The 14,384-nt window shown below is 38.1% G+C and overlaps 1 protein-coding gene across 8 annotated transcripts in view; it reads left to right on the top strand.

Moving 5' to 3' along the window:
• Positions 1–14,384, top strand: part of LOC106869710 (phosphatase and actin regulator 1) — a 389,302-nt gene that overhangs the window by 370,910 nt on the left and 4,008 nt on the right. For all 8 annotated transcript variants that reach the window (XM_052970519.1, XM_052970514.1, XM_052970517.1 and 5 more), the window contains 4 exons: positions 1,180–1,235; positions 5,628–5,689; positions 6,683–6,820; positions 8,225–8,301. In XM_052970519.1, the coding sequence (XP_052826479.1) occupies positions 1,180–1,235; positions 5,628–5,689; positions 6,683–6,820; positions 8,225–8,301 (333 nt within the window). The remainder of the gene's footprint in view (positions 1–1,179; positions 1,236–5,627; positions 5,690–6,682; positions 6,821–8,224; positions 8,302–14,384) is intronic.

Below are 14,384 nucleotides of genomic sequence, written 5' to 3'. Positions count from 1 at the left end.
TTGGTGAAATTCGGTTGAAAATTGTAGGAGTAGAAGTGGTTCACACAACACAGAGAGCTTGCCTTTTAATATATAAGATAAAATAAAATGAGGATTTTGTGAAGCAGTGTGAGGTATAAATTTAAAGAATGTGTAAAGTCAAAACAATGTGTGAAGGTGCAAAGTACACTACAAAATGAAAAGAAAACAGAACATAGTTGCAGTTTTATCTTATATTTCTATATTTTGGGGTGAAGAGCCTATCTTCAAGAGATTCAGAAAAGTGGTGATTGGAAAAAGTCTGTTGCCAACTTCTTCCAACAATTGTTCTTCCGAATGTCCTGAGGAATGGGTCTTCACCCTGAAATATAGAAATACAAGGTAAAACTGCAACTTTGTTCTGTTTGGAAAAATGAATAGAAATAGCTTTTCTTATAATTTATCAACTTTTTAATAATTAGATTTTTATATATTTCAACCTTCACCATACTTCATCCTTTTGTCAGTATTTCTTTACACTCTATTTGTTGCATGTAGCTTCTTCTGCAGTTAATAATACTCCTGGTCTCGATATTTCAAAATATTTCAGCTCTAGGCTCTTCTGAGTTACAGTTGATTGGGATGTGTATTCTAAAGAAGTAGTTACTCTCTTTTACTTGTTTCAGTCATTTGATTGCAGCCATGCTGGAGCACCGCCTTTATAGTTGAGCAAATCAACCCCAGAGCTTATTCTTTGTAAGCCTAGTACTTATTCTATTGGTCTCTTTTGCCAAACCGCTAAGTTACGGCGATGCAAGCACACCAGCATCGATTGTCAATAGAAGACACTTGCCCAAGGTGCCATGCATTGGGACTGAACCTTACCACACAGCCACTCCTGCACCTATAGTTGTGTAGTTTTCCTAAACATGCTCTTTCTGGTCCATGAGATTACAATCACACACATATGACAGGCTTCCAAACAGATTGGTGAACATTTAAAATTTAAAACAGAAGCTGACAAGTGATTACGTCAATTTTGTTCAATGATGCATTACTTTTGTCATTTTTTAATCTTTAATCCTTCCTATCAGAAAGTACAAGTAACATTAAACCATAGCTTGTTTGAAAATAAAAATGATATTGTTGTACTTCAGAAAAATTGGATTATTTTTATGTTTCTCTTTAAAAAAAATACTCTATAATTGTTTGTTTTGACAGACGTTTAAGTTTGAGGCCAACACCTGAAGAACTTGAGCAAAGAAATATTTTACACAGTAAGTACTTGGTTTTACACTTCATTATACCCTTTGCTTGTTTGTAAAAGTTCTATATCATCTTTCATTTTGTGTGATTTGGTTAGACTGTTTCACCATTAACATTACCTTTATCTTTCTGATTAGAAGTTGATTGGGATTGTATTTCTTGTTAGCATGTCTGAAAGTTGTAAAAAGTCCTGTATATTTAGTCAGTCATATCGATGTATGGTATGAGATCGGTTTAATTCCTGTACAGTTTGATTAATTAAACATTGCTATAACATGCGATAACATGACCAAAATATAAACTTTGGTCATGTTATCGCATTATTTGTTTTTACCTCAACAGATAGGGTCTTCTCCAGATTTTCAAGGTGTTTAGGCTGGAGTATAAGAATCTACTCCCACTACCCCAAATGTTGCAGGGTTGAAATCCCGCTACCCCTAGTGCCACTGGTACTTGTTTTCAGCTGAATGTACTGGAACAATGTGAAATGAATTGCCTTATTGAGAAAAACAACTTACTGCCTAGTCTGAGAATTGAACTCACAACCCGACATTCATAAGCCCAACACCTTTAACCATCAGACCACATGCTTTCATATCAGATCATATAATGTTGGTTGAAGACTTTAGCAAAAACATGTCTTCACATAAAAAGTGGATATTTTGCAATATTTGATAATATAACTTATTAAATGTTTATATTCTCTTTTGCATATTTTCAAACAGAAAATGATCTTCTCATCTCTTATATGCAGATATATTTTGTCTAAGTATTCTCTCTATTTATTTAAATCCCATCACATAGCTTATTGCTATGTGATGGGATCTAAATAAATATAATATCTATAAAATAGATATAATATGACAATATTACAATATGACAAGAGATAATATTCTATCTATTTTTAAGGTGGTGAGCTGGCAGAAATGTTAGCATGCCAGGCAAAATGCTTAGAGGTATTTCATCTGTCTTTACATTCTGAGTTCAAATTCTGCCAAGGTCGACTTTGCCTTTCATCCTTTTGGGGTCAATAAATTAAGTAGAGTTGCATACTGGGGTCGATCTGATCAACTGGTCCCCTCCCCCCAAATTTCAGGCCTTGTACCTAGAGTAGAAAAGATTAAACAATAGAGCATTTTTGGGCTCTATAATGGAGACAAACACTGTTTGAACACAAAAGAAACACATTTTTTTGCTCTTTCATTTCCATGTCAAAAGGTTTTTCCATGGAAAATTATTTATCATTTGAAAGCTTTGGTTTTGAGCTTTCTTTCCATATAGTTTTAATTAAAATCTGACTGCTACATATCAGGTCAGGATCCCTTAAACAACACCCTGGAATTTTCATGCATTTTCAAAGTGGTGCCATGTTTCTTTTTTTTTTTTTTTTTTTTTTGCCTGCTGAACAGTAGTCCTCATTCTAATTCAGTGCATTTGAGTGCCATAACTTGAGATGTGTTAAAAATCATATATGCATGTAGGTGAATGTTTTAGCTTTACTTTGATATGAAACTCAATGGGGGTCAGTCAGATAATCATCACAAAATATAAAAGATTTTATATCATCAGAAAAATTAATTGCTAAGTAAACATATTTCTACAAGAATTTGCACTAAATTGAGTTAAATAGGGCCTCTAGAGTCCAAAATTGGCATGTAATCATTGTATTTATTGTTTCACCAATTGTTATAATGATACTTTTTTTCACTATAACCATGTAGTAACAATAAACATATAACAAAGCAGGGTAACAACAACGTAACAATCCAATAAACTCTCCACGAACTATTCACGAACCAAGACACCTTACAATTTTCTGTGATTAATGCCTACTCTCTCCATCTCTCACTCAGGCTGCTACAACTTATAGTTGTTCGGTCAAGTCTGTTCTTGCATACTTCTGTATACTTCTGGCCACTTGGTAAAACTATCAACACTAGGCGCCAGTCTAGTCAGGCAGTGTTTCTACAGCTGGATGCCCTTCCTAACACCAACCACTCCGAGAGTGTAGTGGGTGCTTTTTACATGCCACCGGCACAGGGGCCAGAGGAGGCTGGCAACGACTACAATCAGTTGGTGCTTTTTACGTGCCACCGGCATGGAAGCCAGTCAAGGTGGCGCTGGCATTGGCCACGTTCGGATGGTGCTTTTTACATGCCACCGACACGGGGATTGCAACTACAATTTCCATTTGATTTTGATGTATTTGACTCGATAGGTCTCCTCAAGCACAGCATGTCACCCTACAATCTAAGGTACTTTTGAGTGGCCTGGTTATGCGACACTGGTGTAGGTTACGGCTATGATCTCACTTTAATTGCCAGGTCTTCTCACTCACAGCATATCTCCAGAGGTCTCGGTCTTTCGGCATTGCCTCTGTGAGGCCCAACATTTGAAGGTCATGCTTCACCACCTCATCCCATGTCTTCCAGGTCTCCTTCCATCCCAGATTCTTTGAACTGTTTGGGAGTGGCACTTCTTCACACAGCTCTCCTCATCCATCTGTAGTACATAACCATACCAACACAAACGTCTCCCTGTCACCAGTAGGGTTAGAAGCTTTCTGAACTTTGCCCAGGCTATTCTTATTCTAGTGGTAGCATTCTCTGAGCATCCACCCCCACTACACACTTTATTTGAAAACAGGCCTCAGTCTTAGAACAGAGACCTAATTTATCTGACAGCACTTCAGGAAACAATTTTTTTTAATGTTTTCTTCAATTCAGCTGCTGAGTTATTTTCACTTGTAGGACAGCCATTAATTTTTTTGACTTATGGGGAGGTCCCATAAGTCAAACAACTCCAACCATTCATTCAATTTTAAAAAAGGTAAAATCGGACAGTTTTTGCAACTGTATTATAGAAGCTAATACGTCTTCTATTATTAACAACTTATCACAAAAATTTAACTGACCTACCACTATCGAGATTTATATCAAAATAAATCTAAAAAAGTTCCTCTACCTGCTTGTATGATTATTAACATAACTTGAGTTATAGCACTCAAGAACATTGAACTAGATCTAGGGCTACCATTCAGCAATCAAAAAAAGAAAAAAATTCCAGATGAACTTTGTGAATGGGTGGAAATACCAGGGTGTTTGAAGCACCCTGACATCTTAGGTAAGTGTCAGATTTTGATAAAACTACATGAGAACAAAGTTCACATCCAGAACTTTCAAGTGATATATGATTTTCCAAGGAAAATAGGTATGTTGTCATGATGTACCAAAAAATGAGTTTCTGCATAGTCAAACTGTGTGCCACCCCTTCCACAGAGCTCTCCAAGGATATTATTAAATTTATTGTAAAGCTCTAAATTTAGAGAAGATTCAGTTTTATACCCTATACCAGTGTAACAAAATGGAGCCCCTTACAGATAATGCATCACAATATAACCATGTCTGAAATGCTTGCAATAGCTGTAATTTCATTTGTAGGGCTGAGTTTTGAATCAGAACACCACATATGTTGGATTTCCTCCATTTTGATGGAAATTTTTCCCTTTTTTTTTCACCGGAGCCTTGCAAATAGTTTTTTACCCATCTTCTCTACCCCAAACTGATTTAGGCCAATTTTGAGGGCAATAGGCACTTAAAAAACAATGGGAGAAGCCTTTATGGTAGGAAAAAACAAATTTGAATTGAGATGAAAAGGTATGTGATTTAAGGGAGATTTAGCTGCTGTTTCTAGCACATCCCTTGAAGACCTTGTAATGAACTGGAAACAGCAGCTAAATCTCCCTTAAATTACATACTTTTTTGTCTCAAAATATTTTCATAATTTTTTTTCCTACTCTAAAGGCTTCACCCATTGCTTTTTAAGTACCTAGTGCCAAAAAAGAAATAGGCCTAAATCAGTCTGGAGGATGGGGGGAGGGTGAAATAAAATCACAAATCTTCCAAAATTTTTTCTCATAAAACTTCCTCCCATCATTTCCAATGCCATAATGAGAAAATAAATTCAACTTCTGTGGACTTACGTTGTCTTACTACTTAAACTGCATGCCCTCTACTACAATCAGGTTTTACTCACTGACTCACTTCTTCATATCAACATTTGACTTTTGTCTATTCTTTGTGTGTCTTTATATTTGAAACAGTACTTGGCCTAGTGGTTAGATGTTTAGATTCTTCTTCATAACATTGTGGTTTTGATTCCTAGTTTGAGAGGTACATTGTGTCATTAGGTAACACTTTATTTCATGTTGCTCCAGTTTACTCAGCTGGCAAAATGAATTTAAAGCTAACAGAGCAGTCATGGGTAGTGCAGCAGTGGTACATTCAGGAATGAAGAGATATGTCCAGTTATGGGCATTCAGTGGTAAACTACTATGGCCTACAGTCAGTTGTAGACTACTATATCCTATCTTTATCCTCTTTTTTTTTTTCTATCTCTTAAAGATAAATCAGCAGAAGAAGCTAAACAAGAAAAGGAAGAAAAGAAACGATACCTCATTCGGAAGGTAAGTTCTCTCTCTCTCTCTCTCTCCCCCTCGCTCTCTCTCTCTCTCTCCCTCTCCCTCTCTCTCCCTCTCCCTCTCCCCCCTCTCTCATTTTGTATGCCCCCCCCCCATCTTTTGATTGCATGTGTGTCATGTCCCTTCTTATTTCCATTTAAACCTCAAGAAAATTTCTATTTCATTCACATGAATGAAATATTTTTGAACAATCCTCAGAAAGATTCTTTCTCCACCACCACTCACCACATTTGTCCAAAATTATGTTTTATATTGGTTCACTATATGTGTAGTGCTTTGTCTATACTGTGATTCCAACCAGTCATTCTCACAGAACCATGTTCGCCTTGTTCTCTGCATTTATCTAAAACTTTGTCATTTCTTACCCTTTGTTCCTACAACACATTTATTCAGTCTTTTCAACACTTTATAACAAGGCAGTTCTTTATCGACATGGACAGCTATGGTGATGCTATGGTTGAAAGAACAAGAGGAAAGAAGTGACAAAGTTTTAGACAAATGCAGAGGACAAGATGAACATGGTTCTGTGAGACTGACTTCTTAGAATCATAATATAAAGACACAGCACTACATATATAGTGAACCAATATAAAACATAATTTTGGATAAATGGGGATTGTTCAAAAATATTTCATTCATGTGAATGAAAGAGAAATTTTCTTGATGTTGAAATGGAAATGAGAAGGAATATGATAGGTAGTCTGGAATTAACAAGATACAATTTAATTAATCCAATTTACTCTTTATACATGTTAATACAGATATGCACATTGATATTCTTCAATGAAATTGTAAACCTCTATTAAACAAATTTCTGTTGGGAAATTTAATCACTGCAATTTAACTTGAGAATATTAGTTTCTTACTTTATGACTGATATGTTAAAGGGTTGTTGTATGTAATGGTACGCAACATATCAGGCTTATTATAAATGAGCTGTCTGTAGATATTTCACATTTTGCACATTCTTTATTCCAGCTAAGTTTCCGACCTAGTATAGATGAATTAAAGGAGAGAAAAATTATAAAATTTAATGATTATGTGGAGGTGACTGAAGCTCAAGATTATGACCGGCGGGCTGACAAACCTTGGACCCGGTTGACCCCGAAGGATAAGGTAAAGTAATGCTAGTTTTTCAACTAATAACAGCAAGTTGTCCTAAATATTACCAGTCTTTTGTGCTGATTGTAGCAATATACTAACATCAACAACATTCATTTTTGTAGTGGCTACATTTTATTAAGAAATTTAAAATATACATATATATATATATATATATATACACATCATCATCATCATTGTTTTAATATCTACTTTTCCATGATCACATGGGTCAGACAGAATTTGTTGAAGCATATTTTTCTACAGGCAAATGCCCTTCCTCTCACCAACTCTCACTTGTTTTCATGGAAGATCAGAATTGAATGACTGACACTTGTTTACAATTATCACGACAAGGAAACAGTAACAAACACACGTACACATTCATGCGTGTGTGTGAGACAAGCTTCTTTCATTTTCCATGAAGCAAATCTATTGACAAGGCATTGGTCAGTCCAGAGCTATAGTAAAAAACATTTACTCAAGGTGCCATGCAGCAGAACTGAACATGAAGCCATGAGGTTGGGAAGCAAACTTCTTACCACACAGCCATGCTTGCACCTATATATATGTATGCATGACTTCAAACTGAATCTGGTAGTTGGGCCCTCTTTTAGTATCTTCAGGGTTTTGGGGAGTGTAAGACCACTTCTTAACCACTATTGTTTCCAGTTCTCTCTGACCCTCTGAGGGTCCCAACTATAGGTTAATTAACATGTCATAGAATTGCCTTCTAAAGGTCACTCACCAGACCTAGGGCAGATGATGCTCTCTAGCACTTTTTGTTGCTTATCTAAGACAAGATAACTCTATACAAATCCTGCATCTTGGTAACTTCTGGCCACATGACACTGTTGAACCTGACCTGTACAAGTTTGAAGGACAAGAGAATGGGATTGGCTTTGTACAAACCTTACACACTTGTACAAATTTTTCTGTTAATGGCAATAGGGAAAGAGGTGATAGAGACAGGTAGAGGATGCTACTGGAAGTCTTCAGCTCTGACCCTGCAGCCAGGTAGCCAAAGGGTGATGATTGTTTTCTACAGACCTGTAGCAAATGTAGATTTTGTACCTCAGTTGTGTCTTTCTGAACTTTCATTCATCAAAGTAACTAGAGAAACCACTATTTCATCATGTAAAAAAAAACTGTGATACGTCACTATGTTAGACTGTTCTTAAATAATCTGCTTGGATATTGGGTAACTAATGAATTATAAAAAATTAAACCTAATTTGACAAAGAGCAAGAAAACAGTTGCCTTTGGAAACAATAGATATGTGAGTTTTACTCTTTTGAGAGCCAATTGTTCTTTTCCTATCACAAATTAGTGTTTATATCATTTGTATGAATTCTTGTATGAAATCCATGCACAAGATACTTCTTTTTTAGTGACAGTACTTGGTTTGTTTGTTTTCAGGCTGCCATCCGAAAGGAATTAAATGAATACAAAAGTAAAGAAATGGAAGTCCATGAAGATAGTCGACATTTAACAAGGTAATTAGTTAGATTAGCTAATTTCAGAATATTTCTTCTTGACTTCTCTATAGTCTACCTTTTTAGAAGCCCTGTCACCTTTCCATTAACATCCCGTTATTCTATGAGATAAATATCTGTTGACATTTAGCTACAAAACTTTGTTATATGCTTCATGATTTCTCCTTTTTATTGAGTTCCCCCACCTAGTTGTGAACCAATGATGTACCAAACAAGTGTTGAAGTTGAATCAGTCAAATTGTAAATTCATGTTCCTAATCATAAAGTATATAACAGTATTCCATCTGTAAATATCAAAATTATCTTGGGTAACAGACTTAATTAAGAGAGCTACAGTAAACATTTGATCTCTTTAGTAGAAATTCACATCACTGGAGAGAAAGGAACCACAATGTTGCATTGTGCTGCAGCAGGATACAGCACATCATGTTATCAAGAGAGCACTTGGTGCAAATATTAGAAGTAGAGTGAATTCTAAGAATACCCATAGACCAATAGTGATGACGTCAACCCACCAAAATGTGCTCATCTCATCTGCTTTATATTTTTAAGTTTTGTTAAGTTTTTCTTAATTCAGAGACATTTAAAAGCTTTTTTTGACAAAGATGGTTGCCAGTCAAGCTGTACTGGCATTAGCCACACTCAAATGGTGCTTTTTACAAGCCACTAGCATGGATGCCAGTCAGGCAGTACTGGCATCTGCCACGACTACAATTTTACTCGGTTCAACATATCTACACAAGCATGGCATATCACCCAACGATTGAAGGGTGCTTTTAAATGAGCTAGTTATGCAACACTAGCATTGGCCACGACCATGATTTCACTTGGCTTGCTGGATCTTCTCTTGCACAGCATATCTCCAAAGGTCTCGGCTGCTTGTCATTGCATCCCTGAGGCCCAGCGTTTGAAGGTCATGCTTCACCACCTCATCCCATCTCTTCCACGGGTTCCCTCTACTTTTAGGGTGTGACACTTCTTCACACAGCTGTCCTCATCCATACACATCACATGACCATACCAGCACAATCATCTCTCCTGCACAGCACATCTGATGCTTCTCTTTTCTCTCAGGGTGCTTACACTCTGTCGTGTATGCACACTGACATTACTCATCCAGCGGAGCATACTAACTTCATTTCTTTCAAGCATGTCCTCAGCAGTCACAGCCCATGTTTCACTGCTATGTAATACGGCTGTTTGCACACAGGCATCATACAGTCTACCTTTCTCTCAGAACTTTGCCCAGGCTATTCTTATTCTAGCAGCATCCATCTTCAAAACTGATTTGGCCACCTAGGTAACGGAAACTATCAACTATTTCTAGTTTTCCCCCAAGCATGTGATGGAATCCGTTTTCTGTACATTTTCAGTGTTTATTGCACCTGTGCATCTTCCACACACAAAAACTATCTTCCAAGTTAACCTTCCTTTGATATTGCTGCACCTCTTATGTGTCCATAGCTTATACTGGGTACATCTTATGGAGTTTCTACAGATCAAACAGGGTCATCTACCTGAAAGGATCTGTGATTTGTCTGCCTTCCTACTTACTAAGACTTTGGTTTTAGCTAGGTTAACTCTGAGGCCCTTCGATTTTAGACTTCGCTTCCACACCTGAAATTTCTTCTCTAGTTCTGGTTGTGACTCAGCAATTAGAGCAAGATCATCAGCATAGAGGAGCTTTCAAGAGCAGCCTGTCTTGAATTCCTCTGTTATTGCCTGGAGGACTATGATGAACAAGAGTGCAATGAGCTCCTACCTGGAATTCTTTGCTATAGTTGTTGCCAATCCTCACCTTACTGATAGCATCGCTGTACAGCTTTCACAAACTACACCTCTATTCCTAGTTTCCACATTGACCACCAGATAAGGGATCAAGGTACCCTGTCAACAAAAGCCAAGCACAGAGGTTTATCTTTGGCTAGGGATTTCTCCTGCAGCTGTTTTATCAGAAATATAGCGTCAGTGGTGCTTCTCCCTGACACAAACCCAAACTGCATATCATCTTAACTAATTCTCTACCTAATTAGTTGGGCTATTACTTTCATTACGTGATCCAACAATTTGAAACCTCTGTAATTATTTCTATCTAAAAGCTCACCTTTACCTTTGTAGCAGTTGACTATGGTGCTGCTACACCCATCATTGGGTTTGACTCCATGTATTGCCTAGTTAACTATACAGGTGACTACCCTACACCACCAGATATTTTAAGCATCTCAGCGGTGATTCTTGATGGGCTGGGGTCTTACCTGTCTTCATACCCTTAATTGCTTTATCTACTAAGGTACTGTTGATTTCGATTGCTGGTCCCTTTGTTGGGTCAACATTTGACACTGTCTCCCATTCATTCTCTTTATTTAGCAAACTTTCATAATAGCATCTCCAAGACTCTCTCTTTGCAGCACCATTAAATGCAAGTGACCCATCATCCATGCGGATATATTTCTTTCCTATGACATCGCAATTTTTTCTCACACACTGTCTTGCAATTTGGAACATTTCAAGTCTCTGGCCCTCATGACGCAGAACGTTGGCAAATTTTTTCTTATCTGCTTCTTCTCTGGCTAAGTAAACCTCTCTCCTAGCTTCCCTTCTGGCAATCTGATACAGTTTCTTGCTACCACCACACTTCCAGTCCTTCCATGCCTGTTTCTTTTCCTTAATGGCCCTGTCAACTACATTGTTCCACTACCATGTCACCTTAGGTCAAGAGGGGGCTTTGCACCGGCCACAGATATGGTCAGTAGCCCTCAACAGGTCGTCCTGTAGGAACCTCCAGTTGTCCTCCACATTATGTGATGCTATATCCGCCACTTTTTCATTAGAATCTTGACATAATTTCTCTAAATCTCTGTCCATTCAGAGGATCCTTAAGCTTGCAGGCCCTTCTTTTCCACACTGGTCATCTTCTGGGCAGCCATTTAGCCCTGATCCTGAAGTCACTAACTACTAACCTATGTTGTGGGGTGCATTCTTCACTTGGGAAAGTTTGGGCATTTATAAGTAGCCATCTTTCTTATTTCCTGATGAGAATATAGTCAATCTGACTAGTGTGCTCACCAGACTGGTAGGTGAACAGGTGAGTGGCAGGTTTCCTGAAGTTAGTATTACAGATCAGTGTTCCCTACCCAGAACTCCAGCAGACTGGTCAATCCTCATTGCGGGAACCAAAACCATTGCCACTATTTACACCATGGAAGCTCCCTGGATGTTGTCCAACATGCTCATTGAAGTCACCAGCCACAAAGAGAAGGTCCCTGTCATTCATCGACAAGGTAGTCTGCAAGTGTGCTATAAAATCGGTCTTTCTGTTCATCAGGTAGCCCTGGCTGAGATAATGGTTGCAGCACTAGTCTAAGCTTAAGTATTTTATCACAGACTTTGACTACCTCAAATACCTTATCAAACCATTTCTCTGCAAGAAATATACCCATGCCCCCGATCCCGTCAGTGTTCCCTGCCCAGAAAATCTTATACCTATGTTCTTTGTTTGTGAGAAACCTAGCAGACCTTCTTCTTCACCTTACTTCTTGGATGCAACACAAATCTGCATCTCAACAATCTCACCAGACCTACCTTCCAATGAGCCAACTCTAGGGATGTGGAAGGTGTTGGCTGGGGAGACCTTGTATACGAAAATAATATTCAACCTGCATACACTTCACCATCGTTATAGAGGGGTTGCTGAAAAAGTTTATATCATTTTTTGTGTGATCCTAACCATAACTTTTCAGTGGGGTTCTCCAAAAAGACACTCAAAGACATTAAAATAACATCCCACCCCCCTCTACCTTCATCACCAGATACTTCGAGCATTTTTGCAACTATCCTTGTTGGGTTCATCTTGCTTTATCTACTATGCTGTTACCAACTTGAATTACCAGTCCTGCTGTAGGGTCAGCATGAGCTAGCCCATTTATCCTATGCATTCTGTATATTCATCAGCTTCTCATAATAGCACTTCCACACTGCCTTCTTTTCTATATTGACAGCAAGTATGCATCATTCGGCATACACTTCTCACCAATGACATCTCTGTTCTGTTTTATACATTGTCTTTGAAACTTGAACATTTCATGATCTGAACCTTGTGCTGCAGTACATGTGTGAATTTCTTCCTTTCCACCTCACCTTTTGCCTAGTATGCCTGTCACCTAGATGCCCTTTTAGCCATTTGGACATACTCTCCCTACTACTTACTACCTTCCCCAGATTTTCCAAGCCTGTCACTTATCCTTTACTGCCCAATCAACCATATCATTCCACCACCATGTTATTTTGCTCAGCTTCGCATCTGTTGTATAGCTTTAACAAAATTATTTTGTAGAAATTCTCAGTTTTCATCTCTGCTAGGAGTATCTAATTCTCTGAACAGTTCACATGCATCATTTATGGTTTCTCTAAACCTAAAATAAAAGATCCTGGAATTGGGAACTACAAGATCTTTTAGTTTCCATATCATCTTCTGTTTCTGTGCCTACCATAGTCACTATATATATATATATATATATATATATATAAAGGTCGGTCCTGGCAGGGCATAAAGACAGTGTATTTCCAATGAAGCTATCAATGGGCTATCAATGCTGTCAGATTTCAGACTAATTCTTCAAGTGTAGAACATCTTGGTACATGACAGTAAAACTGTTGTATGGATTTAGCAATGAGTAAAATATAATCCAAATAATGAGAAGGAACCTGTGGAAGAGGTAGACCCAGGAAGACCTGGGATGAGGTTGTAAAGCACGACCTTCGAACATTAGGCATCACCGAGGCAATGACTTCTGACCGAGACCTTTGGAAATATGCTGTGCGTAAGATCTGGCAAGCCAGGTGAGATCATAATCCAAGGCCTCTGCCAGGGGTGTACCCAGCCCACTTATGTGTACCTTTCCTTCATTGGACACTAAACTCCACTTGCAAAGACCTGTTGAGGCAAGTGAAATCAAAATCGAACTAACTTCGACGACTGGCACCCATGCCGTCTCCTTCATTGGACATTGAACTCGGCTTGCGAAAACCTGTTGGGGCAAGTGAATGCGAAATCGTGATGGCACTACCAGTGGAGCGCCAAGAGCACTGTCTGAGTGTGATTGTTGCCAGAGCAGTTGTCTGGCTTCCGTGCCAGTGGCACATAAATAGCACCATTTGAGCGTGATCATTACCAGTGTGGCCTTCCCGGTACTTGTGCTGGTGGCACGTAAAAGCACCCACTACACTCTCGGAGTGGTTGGCGTTAGGAAGGGCATCCAGCCGTAGAAACTCTGCCAAATTAGATTGGAGCCTGGTGTAGCCATCTGGCTCACCAGTCTTCAGTCAAATTGTCCAACCCATGCTAACATGGAAAGCGGACGTTAAACGATGATGATGATGATGAAGAGAAGGAAATAACTTTAAAACATCTTTAATGATCAGTTACAATTGTTTCTGTACCAACTCTGCTTGCACCACCAGTTGAAAATTTACACAATATTTGCAGTTTTAGACATTAGTGGCATTTCATCAGACTTGCATTAAAAGTCTGCTCTTACACTGTGCAACTTCCAGATATTGTTTTTGCTTATATCGGGAGTAAAAAAAAAAATGCAAATAAAAGTATGGTTAGGGGGTTGAATATTTAGTATAGAGAGCATGTGAAAAGAAAATGATATAGAAGAAGAAGAAAGAAAACAAGGACATGATTACGACAAATATGAAAGTGAGGAGGAAGGAGGTACAGTAAAAGCAAAAGAGAGCTAATCAGTGTGTTTGGATGAAAGATAGGGGTAAATTTTCGGAATGGCCAGTATGTAGTCACCAGTATCAAATTTCATGAGTATAGAACTATTTCAGTTTACCACTAGTGACAACATTAAAGAGACAAATGGGAAAGACCTTTGATGCATGTCTGATAAAGTGCCACTCAAATGTCTAAAACCACAAATATTGCATAAATTATCACTTCGAACTTTATCATTAACTGGCGTTGCAAGCAGAGTTGGTACAGAAACAATTGTAACTGGTCACTAAAGACATGTTAAATTTACTTCTCTGGATCATATATATATATATATATATATATATATATATATATATAT

Source organism: Octopus bimaculoides, chromosome 9 (assembly GCF_001194135.2).
Source record: "Octopus bimaculoides isolate UCB-OBI-ISO-001 chromosome 9, ASM119413v2, whole genome shotgun sequence".
In the NCBI taxonomy this organism is placed as follows: domain Eukaryota; kingdom Metazoa; phylum Mollusca; class Cephalopoda; order Octopoda; family Octopodidae; genus Octopus; species Octopus bimaculoides.
The sequence above is the reverse complement of the archived record's forward strand: the minus strand, read 5'-3'. Positions and strand labels throughout refer to the sequence as shown.